The 26,391-nt window shown below is 34.0% G+C and overlaps 1 protein-coding gene across 6 annotated transcripts in view; it reads left to right on the top strand.

Moving 5' to 3' along the window:
- LOC135127566 (transmembrane and coiled-coil domains protein 2) overlaps nucleotides 1–26,391 on the top strand; it is a 65,946-nt gene that overhangs the window by 2,922 nt on the left and 36,633 nt on the right. For 2 of the 6 annotated variants that reach the window (XM_064054042.1, XM_064054040.1), the window contains one exon: nucleotides 14,652–14,805. In XM_064054042.1, the coding sequence (XP_063910112.1) occupies nucleotides 14,662–14,805 (144 nt within the window). In that variant the 5' untranslated portion in view covers nucleotides 14,652–14,661. Of the gene's footprint in view, nucleotides 1–6,853; nucleotides 7,086–7,351; nucleotides 7,446–14,651; nucleotides 14,806–26,391 lie in introns of those variants that run through there. The other 4 variants (XM_064054039.1, XM_064054038.1, XM_064054037.1 and 1 more) reach the window with 4 other exon arrangements.

The raw sequence follows: 26,391 nt of genomic DNA, 5'->3' as shown, positions 1-26,391 counted from the left end.
ATACTTCAAACATAATTCTAATCTCAAATTCACTCTTTATTTTAAGTATTTTGGTGTTGAAAGTAGACTAGCATATTACGAAAAAACATCAAAGGATAAGCCCCACCCACCCGCCCCAACTCAATTGTGATTAATTTTTTTATTCATCGTGAGAATGGGGGGGGGGGGACTTAAATGCAAAGTTCGACAGGGGACCCCTAAATTATTTCATATTTAAAAAAAATCTACGACTGGTGTCTAAAATTCTTTCTCACTCTTTAAAAAAAAAATATGTACACAACTGGTCCCAAAGATTCTTCCACGTTCTTAAAATCAAGACACCAGGAGCCCACAAGATCTTTTGAAGTTCTTTAAAAAATAAAACACGAAGTCCCCACGATTTTCAGGATTTGAAGATTTGAGGATTTTAGGATGTGGTATTGATTTAAATATTTGAAGATTTGAGAATTTTCGAACGCATTAATGCTCAAAAAAATACAGTGGACGTATGGTCATTGCAACCATATAATCTAGAAGACGGTTAAATATAAATTGCCAGCCGAAGCAGACATATATGAGCATCTGGAGAGGATTTCATATTGATTGGCGAGTTTGGTGATTCGAGGATTTAGTGATTTAAGGATTTGGTGATATGAGGATTTTGAGGATTTGAAAATTTGGCGATTCGAGGATTTTGAAGATCTGAGGATTTGGTATTGATTTGAGGATTTGGTAATTTAAGGATTTTGAAGATTTGAGGATTTTGAGAAGTTGAAGATTTCAGGATTTTCGAATACACTAAGGCTCAAAGAAATACAATGAAAATATGGCCATTGCAACCAGATAACCTAGATGGTTGTTAAATGTAAACTGCGAGTCTTAGAAGACACCTACATATGAGGATTTGGTGATTTGAGGAGTTTGAAGATTTGAAGATTTAAGAATTCTCGAAAGCACCCGCGCCCAAAAAATACACTAAAAGTTTGGCCATTGCAACATTGATAGATAATATTAATAATCTACATCATGATTTGAGGATTTTGAGGATTTGGTGATTTGAGGATTTTCAGAATTTGAAGAGTCGAGGATTTGGTTATTTAAGAATTTTGAAGATTTGAGAATTTGGTATTGATTTCAATATTTGAGGATTTGGTGATGTGAGGATTTTGAGAATTTGAAGAGTTGAGAATTTTCGAAGGCACTAATGCCTAAAAGAATACAATGAAAGTATGAGCATCTGGTAAGGAATTGGTGATTTGAGAATTTATTTGGTAATGATTTGAGGATTTGGTATTGATTCGAAGATGTGTCGATTTGAGGATTTTGAGAATTTCAATATTGAGAATTTTCGAATACACTAAAGCCAAAAAATATAGTGAAAATATGGCCATTGCAACCTGATAATCTAGACGGCTGTTAATAATTAGCTGTAGGTAATTAATAAATAAGCATCAGGTGAGGATTTGCTATTGATTTGAGGATTTTGAAGATTTGAGAACTTGAAGATTTTTTTGACGATTTGGTATTGATTTGAAGATTAGGTGATTTAAAGATTTTGAAGATTTGGGGATTTTCTAATACACTAAGGCTCAAAAAAAATACAGTGAAAATTTGGCCATTGCTACCAGATAATTTATTTGGTTGTTAAATGTAAATTGCGAGTCCTAGTTAGAAGACACCTAGATCATTTATACAGGTGAGGATTTGGTGATTTCAAGATTTTAAAGATTTGAGAACTTGAAGTTTTGGTGATTTAAGAATTTGGAGATTTGAGGATTTTGAGAATTTGAAGAATTTAAGATCACTCTTATCTTAGCAGGTACTAGCCCCGCCCACCCACCGTTTCTTTTTTTACGGGGTATTTTATTTGCCAAAATCACTCTTATCTTAGCAGGTACTAGTCTTAGAAGACAACTCCAAAAAAATTATCTGGTAGCAATGGCCAAATTTTCACTGTTTTTTTTTTTTGAGCCTTCGTGTATTAGAGAATCCCCAAATCTTCAAAATCTTTAAATCAGCAAATCCTCAAACCAATACCAAATCGTCAAAAAAATTTCAAGTCCATAAATCTTCAAAATCATCGAATCACCAAATTCTCAAATCAATAACAAATCCTGACGTGATGCTTATATATTAATTATCTACAGCTAATTATTAACAGCCATCTAGATTATCTGGTTGCAATGGCTATATTTTCGCTAGATTTTTTGGCCTTTGTGTATTCGAAAATTCTCAATCTTCAAATTCTCAAAATCCTCAAATCAACACATCTTCAAATCAACACCAAATCCTCAAATCATTACCAAATAAATTCTCAAATCACCAAACCCTCAAATTTTCAATTCCTTACCAAATGCGCATACTTCCATTGTATTCTTTTAGGCATTACTGCCTTCGAAAATTCTCAACTCTTCAAATTCTCAAAATCCTCAAATAACTAAATCTTGAGATCAGTACCAAATCCTCAACGTTTCAAATTCTGAAAATCCTCAAATCACCAAATCCTTAAAATCCTCAAATCATGGTGTAGGTTATTATCTATCTATGTTGCAATAGGCATACTCTCAGTGTATTTTTTGGGAGTGGGTGCTTTCGAGAATTCTCAAATCTTCAAATCCTCAACTATATTAATTGTGTAGGTGTTTTCTAAGACAGGTGAGGATTTAGTGATTTAAGGATTTTAAAGATTTGAAGATTTGAAGATTTGGTGATTTAAGAATTTGGAGATTTGAGGATTTTGGGAATTTGAAGATTTGAGGATCACTCTTATCTTAGCAAGTACTAGCCCCGCCCACCCACCCTCTCTTTTCATACGGGGTATTTTATTTGCCAAAATCACTCTTATCTTAGCAGGTACTATCCCCGCCCACCCACCCTCTCTTTTCTTAGAGGGTATGTCATTGGCAAAATCAGTTTTAACTTAGCAAGTACTGATGACAAACTTTTACAAAAAATTATGAAAATTGGAAACATTACGAGCTTACTTATATGCACAAGGCAGGAATTTTGAACATCTTCTCTAGTGTTTAGTTGGTTATGCTTCGTTATAATTTAAAAATGTCCTATTAAATGTTTTCTTTTTTTTGGTTTATTTATTTATGAAAAACAAAAGTTTGTTTTCTTAATAATAATGTACAACGATTAATGACTACTGGCTTTTATGGTTATTGTTCTAAAAAAAAATAAAAGCTGAATTTCAGTCATCATCGTTACTAAGAAATCAGAAAGTAACCCGGAGGTATTCACGCATTAGGTGCGTGCAGTGTTGCCAATTTTACTTTTATAAAATTACGTTTTTTTCAAAATCTATGCCATAAAGAATGTTTTTATTATTTTTTGGGGACTCTTGAATACATAACGTATTGAAGATTTAATCCCCCATTTTATAAACACTCGGTATATGAGCATCTGGCGAGGATTTACTATTGATTTGAAAATTTGGTGATTCGAGGATTTTGAGGATTTGGTGATTTAAGGATTTTGAAGATTGAGGTTTTGGTACTGATTTGAGGATTTGAAGATTTGAGGATTTTCGAATACACTAAGGCTCAAAAAATACTGTGAAAATATGACCATTGCAACCAGATAATCTAGATGGTTGTTTAATATAGACAGCGAGTTGTCTTCTAAGACTAGTACCTGCTAAGATAAGAGTGATTTTGGCAAATAAAATACCCCGTAAGAAAAGAAAGGGTGGGCGAGCGGGGCTAGTACCTGCTAAGATAAGAGTGATCCTCAATTCTTCAAATTCTCAAAATCCTCAAATCTCCAAATTCTTAAATCACCAAAACTTCAAATTCTCAAATCTTTAAATCCTGAAATCACCAAATCCTCACCTGTATAAATGATCTAGGCGTCTTCGAACTAGGACTCGCAATTTACATTTAACAACCAAAAAAATTATCTGGTAGCAATGGCCAAATTTTCACTGTTTTTTTTTTGAGCCTTCGTGTATGAGAGAATCCCCAAATCTTCAAAATCTTTAAATCAGCAAATCCTCAAACCAATACCAAATCGTCAAAAAAATTTCAAGTCCATAAATCTTCAAAATCATCGAATCACCAAATTCTCAAATCAATAACAAATCCTGACGTGATGCTTATATATTAATTATCTATAGCTAATTATTAACAGCCATCTAGATTATCTGGTTGCAATTTCTATATTTTCACTAGATTTTTTGGCCTTTGTGTATTCGAAAATTCTCAATCTTCAAATTCTCAAAATCTTCAAATCAACACATCTTCAAATCAATACCAAATCCTCAAATCATTACCAAATAAATTCTCAAATCACCAAACCCTCAAATTTTCAATTCCTTCCCAAATGCTCATACTTCCATTGTATTCTTTTAGGCATTAGTGCCTTGGAAAATTCTCAACTCTTCAAATTCTCAAAATCCTTAAATAACTAAATCTTGAGATCAGTACCAAATCCTCAACGTTTCAAATTCCGAAAATCCTCAAATCATGGTGTAGGTTTATTATCTATCTATGTTGCAATAGCCATACTCTCAGTGTATTTTTTGGGAGTGGGTGCTTTCGAGAATTCTCAAATCTTCAAATCCTCAACTATATTAATTGTGTAGGTGTTTTCTAAGACAGGTGAGGATTTAGTGATTTAAGGATTTTAAAGATTTGAAGATTTGAAGATTTGGTGATTTAAGAATTTGGAGATTTGAGGATTTTGGGAATTTGAAGATTTGAGGATCACTCTTATCTTAGCAAGTACTAGCCCCGCCCACCCACCCTCTCTTTTCATACGGGGTATTTTATTTGCCAAAATCACTCTTATCTTAGCAGGTACTATTCCCGCCCACCCACCCTCTCTTTTCTTAGAGGGTATGTCATTGGCAAAATCAGTTTTATCTTAGCAAGTACTGATGACAAACTTTTACAAAAAATTATGAAAATTGGAAACATTACGAGCTTACTTATATGCACAAGGCAGGAATTTTGAACATCTTCTCTAGTGTTTAGTTGGTTATGCTTCGTTATAATTTAAAAATGTCGTATTAAATGTTTTCTTTTTTTTGGTTTATTTATTTATGAAAAACAAAAGCTTGTTTTCTTAATAATAATGTACAACGATTAATGACTACTGGTTATTATGGTTATTGTCTTAAAAAAAAAAATAAAAGGTGAATTTCAGTCATTATCGTTACTAAGAAATCAGAAAGTAACCCGGAGGTATTCACGCATCAGGTGCAATTTTACTTTTATTAAATTAGGTTTTTTTCAAAATCTACTTCATGAAGAATGTTTTTATTATTTTTTTGGGAATCTTGAAAGAGTTAATCCGCCATTTTCCAAACACCCGGTATATGAGCATCTGGTGAGGATTTGCTATTGATTTGAAAATTTGGTGATCAAAGATTTTGAGGATTTGGTGATTTAAGGATTTTGAAGATTGAGGTTTTGGTACTGATTTGAGGATTTGAAGATTTGAGAATTTTCGAATACACTAAGGCTCAAAAGATACTGTGAAAATATGGCCGTTGCAACCAGATAATCGATATGGCTGTTAAATTAAATTATGAATCATAGAAGACCCTCTAAATATATAGGATTTGGTTTTTGAAGATTTAAGTATGTATTTGATAATTTGGTCGTTTGAGGATTTTCAGGATTTGAGGATTTCTCGTTTATTTCACATTAAAAAAATACGTAAGGGGCGTCCAAGGATATTTAACAAGATAATTTCAGAGACATTGAAAAATAAAACACAAGAACCCTGTAACTTTTCAAGTTCGTTCAAAAATAAAACATAAGGAGCTTCCAAGAGTGTTTCACTTTAAAAAAAAAAAATCTAACGGCCCTTCAAGTTTCGTTCACAATTTTTAATTGTTGAATATTTATCACGTAATTTTCATAAATGGAAAATTCCTTTGATTTTTTTAAACGTCTTCAAGTTTCAGGTGACCTTTTTTTATTTTGCGGGGAGAAAAAGCGACGACTGATCTTTAAAAGAATCAGTAGTGGTAAAACAGCTACTTACAGCGCTTTGGAAACAAACTAATTGTTGTTTTATTCTACCTTGTTTCTCGACAGTTTTTATTGATTTTAATAGAGAAAGGATCTTACTATGTTTGTTTTTGTAATAACAATGTCTAAATGGTGCACCATCTTGCTGGAAATATCTCTTTTGCCTCATTTTATAATAAATTTTGTATAACTTTCTTACTTTTTTTCTGGTCGTCCAGTTTTAATGAAACTAACCTTGATTTTTTCGAAGACAACCGGTCCTGCGACGTTTTTGCAAATTTACTAAGAAAATTAACAGACCGCATACTGTCCATTGCGACATCGTACCAGTCCATGTAATCGAACTTAACACACAATCGAGTGTCCCTTCACACACCATGACCATCCCATGTCGAGCCTAAATTAAACAATAATGTCATTAATCAGATAAGCAAATACGGACCTCGTATCGCTGTCACATAAAAGGCCATTTATAATAAAAAACAATCATAGGAAATTCTGCAGATGACAAATACTATTAATAACGCTCCCCCGCGTTTTCCATTCGTTACGTTCCTTAAAATCACCTGATTAAACTAGACAAATGTTTACAATTTCGATAAGTTCAGTAATAAACCTCGATAAGTTTAATAAATGTGCGATTTTCCCCACGCTGGAAGAACACAACTCCGTACTTAGTCCACACATCAAGGTAAACATAAACAAACCCGTTTTTAATAATGACGTCTGTTTTAATCGATAAGAAAATCCGATCCGCGAAAAGCGACTTTCACCTTCGATAATTATAAACAATAACACTTTTTTCTCCGGCGTGTCAATTTGGTGAAAGCGGTGCTCGAGAATCAGTCGTCTGCACTTCCCGGCAGGACGAAACGCGGAGAAATTCCCGATCCGCGGCGAAAATAAAGCAACGGGGTATTTTTAGGCCGCAATTTCGAGAGATAGTCTCGTTCGGGAGCGTTATCGTCTTTAAGTTTACATTGATTTCAATGTTTATTAAGATTGGACGTCGGTGATTAATCGCATAAATTCTTGCTTTGGTGTAAATACGGAGCAGTGCTGTGGATGTGCGGCTGTGAATGGGAGCTTCGAAATGCAGCTGACTCTTCTGGATATTTGGAGGTTGGTAGCGGTTTTTGGTTGATTTTATGCTCTAGTTGCGAATTGTTCCATTGTTGGAGGATGAATGTGTGCAAAAAGGTGAAGCGACGAATTATTTTCGCCAAGTTTTAATTCGAAAGGTTGTGAAATGGTTTCGAGTGTGTGTAATCCACGTGGGTTAATACGTTTCGATTTTTTTTTGAATGACTTTGTATGAGTAAACATAAATGATATCGTTGCTTATCGCTAGGTGTTCAGGTGATTTTTTTTTATCAGAGATAACACGGAATAACCTGTGCATCATTTATTCGGTTCGGGGTACTGTTGATCGAATGTTCGTGTGTTGACCAAATTTTATGTCATTTAAAAATGTGTTGTTTGGTAAGTATGAAAAATTTCAAGGAAAGTGTGTTTATCTATTCTTTGAATAGCTGACCGGAAACATTAGATTTTAAGTAGCAATTGAAAATATTATTTGTTTAAAGGTCGTTATACACATATTTCTGTGTAGACTTTTTGGGGTCATTGTGTCTATTTTTACGAAAAAGTTGAGCTTGAGTTTTCTGCCGAGAAGATAAATTGCATTGTCCATTGCAATAACACTGGTGTGGCAATTTTGGTGTGACATTTTAAAAATAACGTTCGTTTTGCATTTTTGAAAATTGAGATGTTCATAGAATCTATTTGAAATTGATAAATGCTTTTCCAAAAACTCAATCTTTAAAATTTTTGATTTTTTTCGAACACCCTTGAAAATTACCCAAAGATTTTTTTTATATGGATTTCGTTATCCAGAAACCGAAAATAGGCTTCATGTTTTGAAAATTCCTACCATTTTGTCAAAATCACCACATGAAATATCGCAATTTTTAGGATTTAAAAAAATCGATTTTTTATGCAACTTTCCAAAATCTCAATTTCTTAATACGTATGAAAATTTGACCCGTTTTCGAACAGCTTTGAAAATTATCCAAAATTCTCGGCTTTATTTCCTACGATTTTGCCAGAGTTGCAAATACGATTTATCTCAATTTTTAAGATTAGAAAAATAATAATAATAGAGAATATTTCGCAAATGTTGCTCAGGAACCGTGAAAACACAATATTTTTCGAATCAGCTCACCGAAATTTGTAACCTAGAATTTCCATAGATTTTAGGAACTTTTCCAAAGGCCCGATTTTTCAATACTTAATATTAAATTTTGTACCCTTTTTCGAGCACCTTCGAAAATTGCCCAAAGATTTTTTTTCATAGATTTTCATCTTTGGAATTTATTTTCGACTTCATGTTTACTTCTTCAACGTTGTCCATTTTATTATCACAGTGTAAAAAATTCCTAGAACCTCCATTAAACTGTCTAGCTAAAGATAAAAACTACAACATACTGTTACGAAATAAACCCATACGCCGCCCCGGTACGACGCCAATGGGTTTATCGAGCCTTTTCTAGTATGTGCGGCGATGAAAGTCTCGATTGCGGCGTCCAGAAAAACCTCGAAGCGGCGTTCGCGACCCATCCAAATGAATGTATGGCTTTAAATAGAGGCCACCTTCGGGAACGGATTATTCAGTCGACTCGAGTTCAGCGAATGTTGCGAAAAGCCAGTCAAGTTCCGCCGGAATTATGTTGTATAGTTCTGGAAATTTCAGTCTACCCTATAAAATTTTATTGACAATAACGAGACGGACATTAGTACAGTGGTAATAAATATTTATGGCTCACAACAGTTTACCAAATTTGTCTGAGAGCAGGTAGTTGTACTCATAAAATAATGCTTATTTACGTTCGTGAGTAACCGGACCTGGAATTCTTCTGCTTCCTAACATCTGGGGATTACCGGCACGCGACAACTTTAAGTTGTAAACTGTACATAATCGCTGTGTAAGTTAATAAAAAAAAAACTATTTAGTATCAACTTAAACAAAAAATTGTTGCTCCAAAAAAACATAAGCTAATAGCAATGAATTATTTTATTAAAATTAATTATTATTATTAATTATTAATACAAAAATAAGGATCGAGGTAAAACCTATGCATCCAAATAGAAATAAGAGACAATTTCAATAACAAAAGAAAAAAAAAGCGACACTCCTAAATAATACAAATAATTGGATATACTAAAACTTATAAATTGAATGCGTCAATGTCTCAATTTGCTTTATTTTCTTTCCATAGTTTTATTTTTTGTCGGGAAAAGTAAATCACATTGTCCATTAAAATAACACTATATTATACAGGGTGTCTCTTTTATTTGATACAACCCCTGTAACTTTTTTATTTTTAAGAAAAACCTATAGTTCTTTGAGCAAATTTGTATTATTTTAAAGGAACAATGTGATGGCAACCTCACATTTTTATTATAACTTCCGGTAGAACCGGAAATGACGTCAATTTTTTTTTTTTTATGGAACACTAGGTGTATTTCTCTATAAATGGAAAGATTGATTTTTTGTAAAAAGTCATAAGCAACTAATATTCTACAATCACACTTAAAAAGTTATTCAATAAAATAGACGAAATATTCATATTTGTTAATGACAATCTAGTAGCTTGAAAAATTGACACTCACGTCATTTATTCACATAAGTGATCTTTTAAAATGATACAAAATTGCTTAAAGAGCTATATGTTTATCTTTAGAAATAAAAGAAATTTAGGGGTTGTATCAAATAAAAGAAACACATGGTATATATATATTCGTTTTGTGTTAAAAAAATGGATTTTCATGGCGAATATTTCGACAATTTTTATTCATTACCGTTAAAACCTTACATTTTTCGATTCAGGTCATGTTGATCTATATTCCGAATTTTTAATGGATTTTTGGGCAACTTTTCCAAAAACACAGTGTTTCACCGAGTATGAAATTTTTTACCTTTTTTGAGCACTTTCGAAAATTTTCCAAAGAGTTTTTTTTATAGATTTCAAACTCCAGAACTTCGTTATGGCCTCGTTTTTGGAAAATTCTTACCATGTTGCCAGTACTTGATAAGATTAGAGTGTAGCAGATGACATGTCTTCCAAGAAAATAGAGGGTGGGTGGGCGGGGCTAGTACTTGCTAAGATAAGAGTGATATTGGTAAATGACATACCTTTTGAAAAAATAAAGGGTGGGTGGGCGGGGCTAATATTTGCAAAGTACAGTGAAACATATCCACATTTGCCGAAATAAGTCTTATCTTAGCAAGTACTAACCCCGCCCTCCCTCCCTTTACTTTCTTAGAGGCTATGTCATTTGCCAAATCAGTCTTATCTTACCAAGTACTAGCCCCGCCCACCCGCCCCCTGTTTTCTCAGAGAATATATCATTGCCAAAATAAGATTTACGTTAGCAAGTACTAGCCTCGCCCACCCGCTCGTTGTTTTCTCGGAGTGTAGTACTTGTTAGTACCTGCTAAGATAAATCTTATTTTGGCAAATGACATGTCCTCTAACAAAATAGAGGGCGGGTGGGCGGGGCTAGTACTTCCTAGGGTAAGACTAATTTTGGCAAATGACATACATGTATTCCTAATACATTTCACCATAAGAATTTACCACTTTTAAAACAAAAAATTGTTGATGTGGAAAACATAAATTAATAGCAATGAATTCTTGCATTGAAATGTGTTAATTTGGTTACTTTTTTTAATTTGATTGATTTGATAATTTTATTTTCTATTGAGAAACGTAAATCGGATTGCCAATTATAGTAGCACTCTGGTGTAGTAATGTTCAAATGTTTTTTTTATCATTTGTTAGACTCAGCAATTATATGCATGAAGAGTTGATTTAAAAAAAAAAACATTCGTTTTGCGTTAAAAAATGGATTTTTAGACCAATTTTCCAAAAACTCAGTTTTTCAATACCTCCCTATGAAATTTTTGACCTTTTTGGAGCATCTTTGGAAATTGCCATTTTTTTTTATAGATTTACATATTCAGAAGTTATTTTCGGCTTTATTTCTCCGAAAAGTCCTACAATTTTGCCAGAGTTGCAAATACGATTTATATCAATTTTTAAGATTAAAAAAATTAAAGTAATAGAGAATATCTCACAGATGTTGCTTAGGGACCGTGAAAATGCAATGTTTTTCGAATCAGCTCACCGAAATTTGTGACCTAGAATTTCCATAGATTTTAGGAACTTTTCCAAAAGCTCGATTTTTCAATACTTTATATTAAATTTTTGACCCCTTTTCGAGCACCTTCGAAAATTGTCCAAAGATTTTTTTTCATAGACTTCAATCTTTGGAAGTTATTTTCGACTTCATGTTTACTTCTTCCACATTTTCCATTTTATTATCAAAGTTACGAAATAAACCCATACGCCGTCCCGGCACGACGCCAATGGGTTTATCGAGGTTTTTCTAGTATGTGCGGCGATGATGGGTGAAAAGCCTGGAGCGGGTTACCGAAAGTCTCGGTTGCGGCGTCCAGAAAAACCTCGAAGCGGCGTTCGCGATCTATTCAGAGGAACGTATGGCTTTAAATGGAGGCCACTTTCGGGAACGGATTATTCAGTCGACTCGAATCCAGAGAATGTTAAGAAAAGCCAGTCAAGTTGCCCTGGAATTTATTAAAATGTCTTAATTTGATTTCATTTTTTTTTTGTTCCAAAGTTTTATTTTTTGTCGAGAAAACTAAATCGCATTGTCCATTTAAATAACACAATAATATATTCCTTTTGGGTTAAAAAAATGGATTTTCGTAGCAAATATTTCGACAATTTTTATTCATTACCGTCAAACCTTACATTTTTCGACTCAGGTCATGTTGATCTATATTCCGAATTTTTAATAGCTTTTTGGGCAACTTTTCCAAAAACTCGATGTTTCACCGAGCATGAAATTTTTGACCTTTTTTGAGCATTTTCGAAAATTGTCCAACGAGTTTTTTTTATAGATTTCGAACTCCAGAACTTCGTTATGGCCTCTTTTTTGGAAACTTCTTACCATGTTGCCAGTACATTGATAAGATTAGAGTGTAGCAGATGACATGTCTTCCAAGAAAATAGAGGGCGGGTGGGCGGGGCTAGTACTTGCTAAGATAAGAGTGATTTTGGTAAATGACATACTTTTTGAGAAAATAAAGGGTGGGTGGGCGGGGCTAATATTTGCAAAGTACGGTGAAACATATCCACATGTGCCGAAATAATCTTAGCAAGTACTAACCCCGCCCTCCCACCTTTTACTTTCTTAGATGCTATGTCATTTGCCAAAATTAGTCTTATCTTACCAAGTACTAGCCCCGCCCCCTGTTTTTTCAGAGAATATATCATTTGCTAAAATAAGACTTACGTTCGCAAGTACTAGCTCCTCCCACCCGCTCGTTATTTTCTCAGAGTGTAGTATTTGTTAGTACCTGTTTAGATAAATCTTATTTTAGCAAATGACATGTCCTCTAAGAAAATAGAGGGCGGGTGGGCGGGGCTAGTACTTGCTAGGATAAGACTAATTTTGGCGTTGATTAAAAAAACATTCCAATTTTCCAAAAACTCAGTTTTTCAATACCTCCCTGGATATGAAATTTTTGATCTTTTTAAATTGCCTAAACAAGTTCTTTTTATAGATTTAGATGACCAGACGTTCGTTTTGGTTTAATTTTTTCGAAATACCGTAATACCTAACGAGAAATATTACAATTTTTTTGGATTTAAAAAAAAAATTCGCAAATCTTGACCACAAAAATGTTTTTCGAATCAGTTCGTGAAGAATTTGATAATTTTTTTCCTAAAAACACAATTTTTCTGAATGAAATTTTTGACCCTGTTTTCAAAAATTACAAAGATTTTTTCGTAAATCGTGGAGATCTAAATCATCTGACAACTCTTAAAGGTAATTACGTTAGCGTAGAAACGTAACTCATTTTCAGCAAAAAATTTTACAAAAAATCGTTACGCAATCGTCAGCGTTCGTAACAACCGGAAACATAAGTGCACCACTCATCGATGTACTGTTACACGGAACCAACTCGAGCGTCGTTACGTAACATCGGGAGATCGGAACGCGCTTTACTCATCCACACACACTAAAAAATGTTAAAAACGCAAACCAGGTCATCAGATGAAAATGTGAGGTTTGTGTACATTTAATTATCACCCGTGATCAGTGAAACGTCAGCCTGTGAAAATAAACGAAGTCTATTTTAGATTCTCGTGAACTCCTCAAGTGAATAAGTTCGTTTAATATAGTCATAGTTTAACTGTTTTGAAAACCGCGTTATGCTTGGAGCAGATAACTCAGTAATTACGTTTTTGCGCTGCCATAGTTGTAATTGACATTTTACGTTGACACGTGGCGTGTCGAAATGGCAATGAAAAAGGATCTAGTGCTGCAAAATACAAACGAGGAATTTAAGCTTTGAAAAAATAAATTGATTATCACAAAGTAATTACTACTAATTGATAATCATGTATCTAAAGTTATTATAACAAAAAGTGGCTCGAAATTTTAAAAAAGCGCAATTTAAGTTGTAATCTTAAATAGGGGAATTTGTTGATCAAAATTTGGATTTGTAATAATTTGACGGTTGACACTATTCGGTGGTTTGGTTTATGTTGTTGACAACTATTATGTTATTACTGTTTGTTAGTACTTCTGGTTAATTAAAAAAACCGTTTAAACTTGACGTTATTCGCAACCTCACGCTGAATCATATTCACAAGATTCTCTCTGATCTGGAGCCGCAAATAAAAATGTGTCCACTGGTAAGTATTTCAGACTTCATGGGCTTGTGTCATTCCGCCGCTTTAAAAACGCTGTTAATTTATAAAATTTCGAATGATTTATATTATGTTTCATGCCAAGAGGACTTTTCAGAACTGAATATATTGTCCACAGTGTGGAGGCTTTCATAATTTCCGACTTAATTTGGAAATAAACCACGAGCGTCGTTTTAGAAAATTCGCGTATTTTATTTTCTTCGCACCACTTGTTGAATTTTTGATATTCGGCTTCATATGGACCTGCAGATTTTGCAGGCAACAAATTTGCAGTTGCTTTATCTGCAATTTTCTGAATACGTGCACGATTTTCCATTTCAACTTTAAAATTCCAAATTTTGCCCGGACAAATTGACAGATTGGTATTTGACGTATTTGGTAATAAATTCAATACCAACATAATTTCGGTTCAGTAATATTTATTCTTTTAGCGATTGAAAAATGTTATTTTTTCAAAAAGGCAGCGCAAAAAATATTGTATGAAACTCGCGTGAAAACTCCATTGCATTACTCACTTACATACAGCGCTCGACTGCGTCTCGCGCCGTATTCCCGTTCGTAATGCAATGGACCGTTTTCAACACTTGTAACATAAATAACTATTTCGATTTGTTAGGAATTTGGTATGAACCATCCACCCATACATAAAACGGAAATTCTCGTGAGAGCGACTCGTCAAAAATAACCCCATCTCAAAAATAAGTCATTAGACATTAGAAATTTAAGCTTGAGTCACAGCACTAAAAGGAACCATGCTTCTCGAACTTTTCAAAAAGTAAAAAAAAGCCATTAATTATTATTCCGCCACTAATTAATTATAGCCCTCCGGTTCCACCTTTTCGCTTGTTTTATTCTGATTAGACTCCTCGCGTGTCTTTTCCAGATTGGGTGCAATGGACAGTTTGCACGTAACTTCCCAACAGACTGGAAGCAAGACTTCGAGCAGAAGTACATCACCATGCCGGCCTCGGGAGCACCACTCTCACCATCCGCCTCATCATACCAAAACACTTAGTCACGGTTCCGACAGCGGAAAGGTAGGATTTCTAGAATCTTGTTAACAATCGTGAAGAGGCAAATCTCCAGAACGTGTATTATTAATATTATTATTCATCGCTTATCGTTCGAGGAGGTTCAAAAATGTATTTATTTTCGAATCGCCTCACGATAAAGCTCGGAGAGTGATGACCTCGAAGTATTACGATGTGTTCGATGTTGTGCTCTAAATCGAAAATAACCAAGTCGCATTCGGCACGAGATCGAGATCGATGCAACATTTTAAACGAAAATTGCGCGTTTATTCGAATTTCGTGACGTCACGATTGCCACAGTTGTGTGACGTCACGCCGCTTTTATTTCTACTCGTTCCAGTGGGATAAATGCGTCCACGATGAATTTAATTATAACTCTCGAACATGGAATTTGACCCTCTGCAGCGGCTAATCGCGAAACATTAAATACTCCTCTTCAAACAATCTCGTTATCTCCGGATAAACTCTAATTCAGCTGAAAGCAAGTGTCAAGGATGACTTCCGATGGTAGATTAAGAACGACAAAGAAAATGCTCGTTTGCGCGACATGCTATTTAAGCCCCGTCGATACAAATAAGCGGAATAAATTTGAAAAAAAAAGGTCGGAATAAACACAAAGGGAATTAAAGCCGGGCGATGTTATTTTCGTTGCAATCTCGACTAAATTTTACATGCGGAAAGGGAATTGAAAAGTAGGCGAAATAAAGCGACTTTGATGGCATCCGAGTGCGGATCAAAGTTTTATCATGGGGATTACGACACGATCAGTGATAAATCTCGTGTTATTTGCCTATTTCGGCAAGAATTATGATTATGCGATCGAAAAATATTCAAATCAGGAAACTTTGACCGAAGTGATAAGTTTGTGTTTAGCTTGTGCTTTCGTACGAGGAAGGATGAGCGATAACGGTGCTAATTTTATGGGGGTTAGATAGGGGCGATTTGATAATCGTTTATTTCGGCACGTGATTTGGGGTCACGTGCCTGGATGAAATTGCAAATTTATTTGGAGTGTGGTGGGGTTTTTCGAAAACTGGAGCTTTCTAGACTGTTTAGAGGCTATTTGGTCATAATTTCATAACATCAAGTCCATTTTAACAATTTTTACTTCCCGAGCGTAAGCAAAGGAAGTATTGTAATCGAGTCCGTCGGCCGACTCTCTACTTTTACGTTTTCTCGATCTTTCATGACCCCTAGAAGACGAAGAAATAGGTCTCCCATTTCCGTCGGTCTGTCCGTCTGTCCGTCTGCCGTCCCGGATTTTTATTAGACAGATAATCTCCGAAAGTACTCGACCGATTGTTGTGAAATTTTGTACTTATATTAAGGGGATGTTTGCTAAAAGAAAACTGTCGGATTTTTAATTTTGCCGTGTTATTGCCTTCACAAGAAGTTTGCGTGTAGAAAAATAAAGACGAGAAGTAGTGGTAGGCTGGTTGAAACTCAGGAAAGCTGGGGTGTAATTTATGACACCCATAATCTCTGGTAACAGTTCGGCACCCGCTTGTCGTGTATTATTGTTCGATTTTCGTTCGTCAACAGTTCAATTTTCATATACGAAAAAAGACCACAAGAAATTAATAACAAATAAAAATCTGAATATGTACAAAAATGAACATCGAAAAATTAAGACAACAAATAGTAAGTCCAAGCAATTATAATCTAATTGGGAAACTGATTGATTTACAACAAAAAAAGCACTCAGCCGAATAATTATAAATGCAGTTATTTTTCGGACACACAACAATCACTTTCGCAACACTTAAAAAGATTTGTGGCAAGTAAAACAAAATCAATTTTAAGTGTCCAAATGGCTCTACTGAGTGTGTCCCTATACTGAAATGCAACGAGAAAATCACCAATTTCTGCATCAGTACGTACCTATATGTCATGATGAAATGCAAATTATAAAATAAACTAGAGACTAATAATTTGTTTCGTTTTTATTTATGCGTATTTATAAATATACCCAATTGTTTTACTTAAAACTAAGTACTTCAATTATTTGGTTTACATATTTCAATTATAACTGGTTCCCTAGCTGGTTAGTATCGGCTAAGTTCAAACTAAAGTGGTATAGAAACTACCTGTGTATACTGAATGGTTATCCGGCTAATTATAAGGTTTATGGTAATCTTTTATTCAACAAAATAAAATTCTTTCAGGTAATACACTTTGATCTTTGACAAAAAGCCGAGAAGCAATAGGATTGGTGATTATATAAAGTAACAATAATAAAATTTATATTAGTAACATTGGCTTACACTTTATGTAAGTGTATAAAAACAGCGGCGGGTCTAAAAAACAGTAATATTTATATGTACAGAAATTAGGGAATAAAAGCATAATAATAGTAAAACTAATCAAATGATTATTAAACTGCATTTTTTGTCTGTAGTTTTAGTAGGTTTTTGACATAATAATTCTGATAAAAGTTTTTTCCACTTTTTCGTGGCTTTGAAAGTGGAATCTTCGACTTTCGTCCTATTTCAAAATATGCTCTTTATATATTTCAGTGGTCACGAGTTCGCTAACTACACTGAAGTAAATTTATGCAAAGATTAAATTTGTCACCGAAAAGATGTCGGAAGTAATAAATTATCCCATCGGTCCAAGAACGTTCGGTGGGTGTTATACCCCGATCCGAGAGAGACCGCAGTAAGGGACAGCAAATGGAACGGATAAAATAAAGCTTCAAACATGATCAGTTTTAAATCAAAATTATGAAGTTTTATGAATCGAAATTTTTTTTTTCTTTTTGAAATATCATAGTAAACACTTCAAAGAATGTCCATGACTTACTTTAATGTGAATTTTATAACTATGATCGGCACAGTCGGACCTAATATTAGTGTAATTTTGAGCATATTTGCGATTTTATTAGAGCAAAACAGGTCATTTTTTCTCCAATTTTATAAGTTCCGGACACCAATAGCATATCAAAGATATTGTAAAAAAAAAATTTAGTTCAGATTCCAACTAGTTGTCTAGAATTTGTGAAACAAAATCTACTGTAAATTCACTGAAAACCAAACCGATAACATCACCTTAAGAATATCATGTAGATGGTAAAACGCTAACCAAAATTTGTCTAATCATCCCCACCACTAATGCGATGACGTCACTTCAAAATTGTACATAGTAAATGGGTTTTCAATTGTATAAAATAACATAGTCCTACACATGTAGTTTACAACTCTGAATCGACTTTTCACCCGAAACGTCCAGATTTTTGGAAAAAAAATCAAAATTATAAAACAACATTTTGAAATTTAATTTTTAATCTGCTAACCAGAATGCTTTGAAATGTTGCAGATGTTTTAAGGCTGTAAAGAGCATCATAAATCTTTAGTCAAGTGCTTATCCCCTCCAAAAACTTGATGACGTCAGCTCAAAAGTTTGTGGAATAAATCATATCTAAAATGTACAAAATATGATGAGTCTGTACTTGTGATCTATCACTCCATTCATATTTTTTGGATTTGCATATACAGGGTGACTCAAAAAAATTAATGAATGCGTAAATATATTTTATTGATTTAATCAGGAACTACAAAACCGAATGCTCTGAGATCTTGCAGATGTTTTAAGGTCATAAAGAGCATAATAAATGTTTAGTCAAAATATATTTGCTTATCCCCTCCAAAAACTTGATGACGTCAGCTCGAAAATTTGCCGAATAAATCATATCTAAAATGTACAAAATATGATCAGTCTGTACTTGTGATCTATCACTCCATTCATATTTTTTGGATTTGCATATACAGGGTGATTCAAGAAAATAAATGAAAGCGTAAATTTATTTTACTGATTTACTCAGGAACTACAAAACCGAATGCTTCGAAATCTTGAAGATATTTTAAAATTATCATAAGCATGGTAAATTTTTGATCAAAACGTATTTGGTCGTCCCCCCTAAAAAATTTATGACGTCACCACAAAATTTTGCTGAATAAATCCTATCTAAAATGTACAAAATATGGTGAGTCTCTTCTTGTGATTTATCATTCCATTCAAATTTTTTCGATTTGCATATACAGGGTGACTCAAAAAAATTAATGAATGCGTAAATTTATTTTATTGATTTAATCAGGAACTACAAAACCGAATGCTTTGAAATCTTGCAGATGTTTTAAGGTTATAAAGAGCATAATAAATTTTTAGTCAAAATATATTTGGTTATTTTCTACAAAAAACTGATGACGTCAGCTCAAAAGTTTGCCGAATAAATCGTATCTAAAATGTACAAAATATGATCCATTCATATTTTTGGATTTGCATATGCAGGGTGACTCAAAAAAATTAATGAAGGCGTGAATTTATTTTATTTTATCGATTTAATCAGGAATTACAAAACCGAATGCTTTGAAATCTTGGGAATATTTTAAAGTTATTATAAGCATGGTAAACTTTTGTTCAAAATGTATTTGTTCATCCCTCCTAAAAAAATTGATGACGTCACCCTTAAATTTTGCTGAATAAATGCTATCTAAAATGCAAAAAATATGATGAGTTTGTACTTGTGATTTATCATTCCATTAATATTTTTTAGATTTTCTTAAGAGGTGGTTCAAAAAAATTAATGAAGTCAATTTATTTTATTGATTAAATTAAAGGCAACACTTATTATTAGTATTACACCTCAACCAACCCAATTTGGTAGACACAAAATTTGTTAAAGGAAAAACTCGGTTGAAACATAAGGGTAGCACGCTTATTTACATCGACTTTAACATTACAGACCTGCATTTGTTTTATGCGCTCACTTGGTTCCGCGAATGTGAAATAGACATGTTTATAATCAACCAATTGTGAATTTCACCGTCAAGAATTAAAATAAAACCCAATGTTTTATATAATAAGCGGAAGTCGAAGCAATAAAACCGATGGTCGTTTTGTTTACAGTTTCTCTGTTTGACTCTCACGTATGCTGTTACGCCTGTCATCTTAAATTAAGAATGTTTATACATACACGATTTTCAGTTGCCTCTGATACGTATACGTGAGTAAATTGTTTCGTTATTTTATTGATTATTACAAATCAATATTCAAAACGACCCAATTCATTTTCCCGAAAATTTGAGAATATAATAATTTTATTCTTAGTATTACACTACATCTATCCCAACTGATATACGTGTCCTTGCAAAAATGTTGATGACGTCATCGCAATTTTTTTTTAAATTCCCACTACAAAAATGTAATGAGAAAAAAAACACAATAGGCATGCAGTCGTCAAGTTTCCGACAGCGAGGGAAGTACTGTCTAAACTCTTTAGACCAATTTTCTGAGACTGCGAAAACGTTCTTAAAAATGTATGGGGGTTATCATCCATAACTTGTCGGACATTTTCAACAGCCTCGGGAGTTCGTTTTGTTAATGTGCGACTTCCTGATTTCCTCTTAATGCTACCAATATCACGAAATAGTCGATCACGTAACAGTGTTGTTAAAAAATTAGCTTCAAGAACAGCAACACCAAGGAATTTTTCACGAAATTCTTGAAAACAAAAAAATTTTGCATCAATATTTATCCACCAAACATTCCCAAAGGAAATTTGATCCTCGAAAAAGCCAAACTACACTCCATCATTCCGTCTGTGTTTGCAGAGATGACATTCCAGCAAAAATCCGAACAGCTTGTCGACTCATGAAAACCGACGTCCCTTATGACGTCTACCCTGAAACGCGCTCTGAAAAATAAGCCTTCTGCACCGTACATCACGTATGTCAGACGCCATTGTTTCGCTTTTCCTGTTTGCAATAATACGCTTTTACAAATGTGTTGCCACATTTGTCTTCCATTTCAAGAGCCAATAGAACGCATTTCCACAACAACAAATTTCACCGTCATAGTTGACTTTCCGCGAAACATAGCCGGGTCAAGTCTGCCATACCGGATGCCTAGTTTGCACGAAAAGTGACCATAACAGTCGCCGGAAATTCGCCCAGTGGCAACGAACCGAAGAGCGAAGTTCCAGATTTGTATTCAGCGCAGAAAGCGACTTTCTGAAGATCCGACGCAGCACAAAATTTAAATAATTCCTCCAGTGCCGACAACCCAACTTGAAACGCATTTTTGAGAAATCGCGCCGGACTTTCCGGTGTTGCGCCGGTTAACTTTACTGCGGGCTTTGCGTTTATGGCCCGCTTATCAAAAGTAACTTTGAAAAACACACGATTTTCTTTTTATTTATCGCGGCGCGTAAAATCCGGATTGTCGATATCGAAGTGAGATCAGTTTATAGGTCCGAGAATTTTCCGGGATCAATAGCTGGATAAAGTATGTTTGCGAAAATGCCACCGGGCCTCCGCATAGTGGGTTTTAGTAACAATCGACTTGTGGGTGGGTGGTCGGAACTTCAGTCGAATACGTGAGATGCTGCAGCTTTGTCGCCGCCGTTTGCGTCGTAATTGTTAAAACTGGAAAGTCGGGCCGGGCTCCGGAATGTTTATTGAAATGTGGTGCGGTTATTTTTCGCCGAAATTGCCGGCTTTGGGCTCGGGTAACGAGAACGGAGGTTTACGAGGCGTTGGCCGAGTTGCAATGTTCGTATTTGTTTGTGAATTGCCACTTTCCCATTTCCGTCCGTCCGTCTGTCTGTCTGTCGTCAGTCGCGCATTTCGGCAAACAAATATTGACGGGAAAAATTCCGTATTTTTGACATAGGAAAAATGTTGTGGCGGGTTGGCTTAAATGTAGGGTTGTTTCTGAATTGAGACGGATTGTGAGCTTCGAAGGGATTTTGAATTATATATAAATGTGTGCTGTGGGATTTAGTAAAGCCTCCTGTCCGCATTTATACAAGTTGTCTGTGAATAATTCGGGGAAATAGTTACTGCAGTTAAAACGGTTTGAGGTGGAGTAAATGCGGACCTCATTGTAATGCCGAACTTGCTAAAGTTAAATCGAATATCGCCGTTTCTCTCACACTCGTGTTTAACCACTATTTTCACCAAATCTTATACTATTAAACGAGCAAAGTTTGTATATATATATATAAATATATATCTATATATATAATGGGTTTCTCGAAAACGGCTCTAACGATTTCGATGAAATTTACAGGTTGGGGTTTTTTTGGGTCAAGAAATCGATTCATCATAGTTTTAACTTCTGAAAATTACAGCTTCATACATTTTCAGCAATTTTCAGGCAGTGAATTATATTCGTTGCTAGGTAACATCGGATGACACTACACGAACACGAGATTGTTTTATAAGAGAAGTTTGGGTGACAGTCTGACAGTACGTTTGACGTACCTTTTTATCTTCAATTGTACGTACCGAAACATACTCCACTGTATAGAGGACGTTAAAATTCACCCTCTGAGGTGACAAAATTTACGGAAAACTAAACAGTGAGCGGATAAAAGGCACACGAAAGTGCGTTGAGTTAAGGTTATGTTGTCAAGCATTCATTTCAGAGGTTCGACGGTCAGGGTCAATATGTGATCGTTTTCCGGGATGGGACCGTATTATTTCAGTTTTTGGGCTCAACTTTTCGCACACTTTCGTAAGTGGCATCTTCGGGAGCAGGGTTGAGATTGAGAAATTAGAAATAACGCAAAAGAGCACGGTAACTCAGTATGTTAATCACACCAGAGGCGAAACCATTCTGGCAGTAAGAAAGTGGTTGTGACCTTTTTCTAGAGTCGAGAGAGAGAACTAGGAAAAAAAGAGAACGACAGAGAGAGAACTTGGGTAACAAATGAGATTTTAATAAAAATGTCAAGCAATAATTCCAGTTTTCCATTCTTTAATCTCTACATGTCACTCATCACTATTTAAAACAAAGACTGCTTATGGAATTTCTTTTTTAATGTGTATTTTTAACTAGCGCGTGTACTTCAAAATGCATACTATACGCATATTTATCTGTCCTAATCTGATCTAATACTACCAAACGAGCCGAGTGAAGCTCGGTCAACCAGATATTAAGTAAATAACAGAGAATTTTTTCGTAATCTTGAAAGACGAATGATTAAACAACGTCTATATAGCACAGTTTTTCTTTATTAGATAAAAATAATGTTTATATTTGGTGTTAAATTTTAAATATATAATCTGACCGACTTAGTAATTGTTTAAAAAAAACAACGTTGTACAAACATGGTTTGATTCTTCCTCGCTCCGAATCATCCATCGCATTTGAGGAACGATGTACAGTAAACCCACAATTAGTTTTTTCGCAAGTCAATTTTAGCACAGTAATAATAAAACGCACAATGCAAGAATACAAAAATTGGTCTAAAGAGTTTAGACAGTACTTCCCTCGCTGTCGGAAACTTGACGACTGCATGGCTATTGTGTTTTTTTCTCATTACATGTTTGTAGTGGGAATTTAAAATTGCGATGACGTCATCAACATTTTTGCAAGGACACGTATATCAGTTGGGATAGATGTAGTGTAATACAAAGAATAAAATTATTGTATTCCCAAATTTTCGGGAAAATGAATTGGGTCGTTTTGAATATTGATTTTTTATAATCAATAAAATAACGAAACAATGTACTCACGTATACGGCAACTGAAAATCGTTTATGTATAAACATTCTTAATTTAAGATGACAAGCGTAACAGCATACGTGAGAGTCAAACAAAGAAACTGTAAACAAAACGACCATCGGTTTTATTGCTTCGACTTCCGCTTATTATATAAAACATTGGGTTTTATTTTAATTCTTGATGGTGAAATTCAGAATTGGTTGATTATAAACATGTCTATTTCACATTCGCGGAACCAAGTGAACAAATGCAGGTCTGTAATGTTAAAGTCGATGTAAATAAGCGTGCTACCCTTATGTTTCAACCGAGTTTTTCCTTTAACAAATTTTTTGTCTACCAAATTGGGTTGGTTGGGGTGTAATACTAATAATAAGTGTTGCCTTTAATTTAATCAATAAAATAAATTGACTTCATTAATTTTTTTGAACCACCTCTTAAGAAAATCTAAAAAATATGAATGGAATGATAAATCACAAGTACAAACTTATCATATTTTTAGCATTTTAGATAGGATTTATTCAGCAAAATTTAAGGGTGACGTCATCAATTTTTTTAGGAGGGATGAACAAATGCATTTTGAACAAAAGTTTACCATGCTTATAATAACTTTAAAATATTCCCAAGATTTCGAAGCATTCGGTTTTGTAATTCCTGATTAAATCGATAAAATAAATTCACGCCTTCATTAATTTTTTTGAGTCACCCTGCATATGCAAATCCAAAAATATGAATGGAATGATAAATCACAAGTACAGACTCATCATATTTTGTACATTTTAGATACGATTTATTCGGCAAACTTTTGAGCTGACGTCATCAGTTTTTTGTAGAAGATAACCAAATATATTTTGACTAAAAATTTATTATGCTCTTTATAACCTTAAAACATCTGCAAGATTTCAAAGCATTCGGTTTTGTAGTTCCTGATTAAATCAATAAAATAAATTTACGCATTCATTAATTTTTTTGAGTCACCCTGTATATGCAAATCGAAAAAATTTGAATGGAATGATAAATCACAAGATGAGACTCACCATATTTTGCACATTTTAGATAGGATTTTTTCAGCAAAATTTTGTGGTGACATCATAAATTTTTTAGGGGGGACGACCAAATACGTTTTGATCAAAAATGTACCATACTTATGATAATTTTAAAATATCTTCAAGATTTCGAAGCATTCGGTTTTGTAGTTCCTGAGTAAATCAGTAAAATAAATTTACGCTTTCATTTATTTTCTTAAATCACCCTGTATATGCAAATCCAAAAAATATGAATGGAGTCATAGATCACAAGTACAGACTGATCATATTTTGTACATTTTAGATATGATTTATTCGGCAAATTTTCGAGCTGACGTCATCAAGTTTTTGGAGGGGATAAGCAAATATATTTTGACTAAACATTTATTATGCTCTTTATAACCTTAAAACATCTGCAAGATGTCAGAGCATTCCGTTTTGTAGTTCCTGATTAAATCAATAAAATATATTTACGCATTCATTAATTTTTTTGAGTCACTCTGTATATGCAAATCCAAAAAATATGAATGGAGTGATAAATGACAAGTACAGGCTCATCATATTTTGTACATTTTAGATATGATTTATTCGGCAAACTTTCGAGCTGACGTCATCAAGTTTTTGGAGGGGATAAGCAAATATATTTTGACTAAACATTTATTATGCTCTTTATGACCTTAAAACATCTGCAAGATTTCAGAGCATTCCGTTTTGTAGTTCCTGATTAAATCAATAAAATATATTTACGCATTCATTAATTTTTTTGAGTCACCCTGTATATGCAAATCCAAAAAATATGAATGGAGTGATAGATCACAAGTACAGACTCATCATATTTTGTACATTTTAGATATGATTTATTCCACAAACTTTTGAGCTGACGTCATCAAGTTTTTGGAGGGGATAAGCAAATATTTTTTGACTAAAGATTTATGATGCTCTTTATAGCCTTAAAACATCTGCAACATTTCAAAGCATTCTGTTTAGCAGATTAAAAATTAAATTTCAAAATGTTGTTTTATAATTTTGATTTTTTTTCCAAAAATCTGGACGTTTCGGGTGAAAAGTGGATTCAGAGTTGTAAACTACATGTGTAGGACTATGTTATTTTATACAATTGAAAACCCATTTACTATGTACAATTTTGAAGTGACGTCATCGCATTAGTGGTGGGGATGATTAGACAAATTTTGGCTAGCGTTTTACCATCTACATGATATTCTTAATATAAGTACAAAATTTCACAACAATCGGTCGAGTACTTTCGGAGATTATCTGTCTAATAAAATCCGGGACAACAGACGGACAGACGGACGGACAGACAGACGGAAATGGGAGACCTATTTCTTCGTCTTCTAGGGGTCATGAAAGATCGAGAAAACGTAAAAGTAGAGAGTCGGCCGACGGACTCGATTACAATACTTCCTTTGCTTACGCTCGGGAAGTAAAAACCGAATCGACTTAATAGAGTGCAGAAAGGCGGAAAGTCAACACAAAATTTGTTGCTATTTTTAGAAAATAATTTGTTTATTCTTGCCAGTGTTTGCAATTTTCTACTACATCGGTAAATAAATTTAATTCCAAAATTTATATATTCACTTAATTACACATCGTTCTATTTTCGTGTCGAACAATTACAGTCCTTACGATCGATTTTGTGGTTTCTAATTTAAGTGTTGTGCTTGCAAGGGTCATCACTTTGTGGTATCGATTTTAGAGATTTTTTAACTACGTTTTCCGTGTTTTTAGTTTCATTTTTAATAGTCTGGTTGGCGTTTCGTGCACGAAGGAAGTTACGGTTTGCATATTTATAATCCGGTTTTTTATGTTTCTTTTGAATGTTTGATTTCCACTTTTTTCTGGAAAAATAGAAAAAATTCGTTGGAAGGAGAAACATTTCTTTCAACACCAACTGGATCGGGTCTACCGGAGTGACATGTGGAGAATGTTCTTTTGAAAGTTTAACGGCTTGTTAGGCTCGTAATGACGTGCTGTAGGCGGGATTTGGTGTGTAATTAAGTAAAAGTGCCATAACGTAATTTTTTTAGCTATATACGAGAGA

This window comes from Zophobas morio, unplaced genomic scaffold (genome assembly GCF_036711695.1).
Source record: "Zophobas morio isolate AGI-343-1 ecotype UQ-CSIRO unplaced genomic scaffold, CSIRO_AGI_Zmor_V1 ptg000012l, whole genome shotgun sequence".
NCBI classification, from domain to species: Eukaryota; Metazoa; Arthropoda; class Insecta; order Coleoptera; family Tenebrionidae; genus Zophobas; species Zophobas morio.
This window is presented reverse-complemented; position numbering and strand designations above follow the sequence as displayed.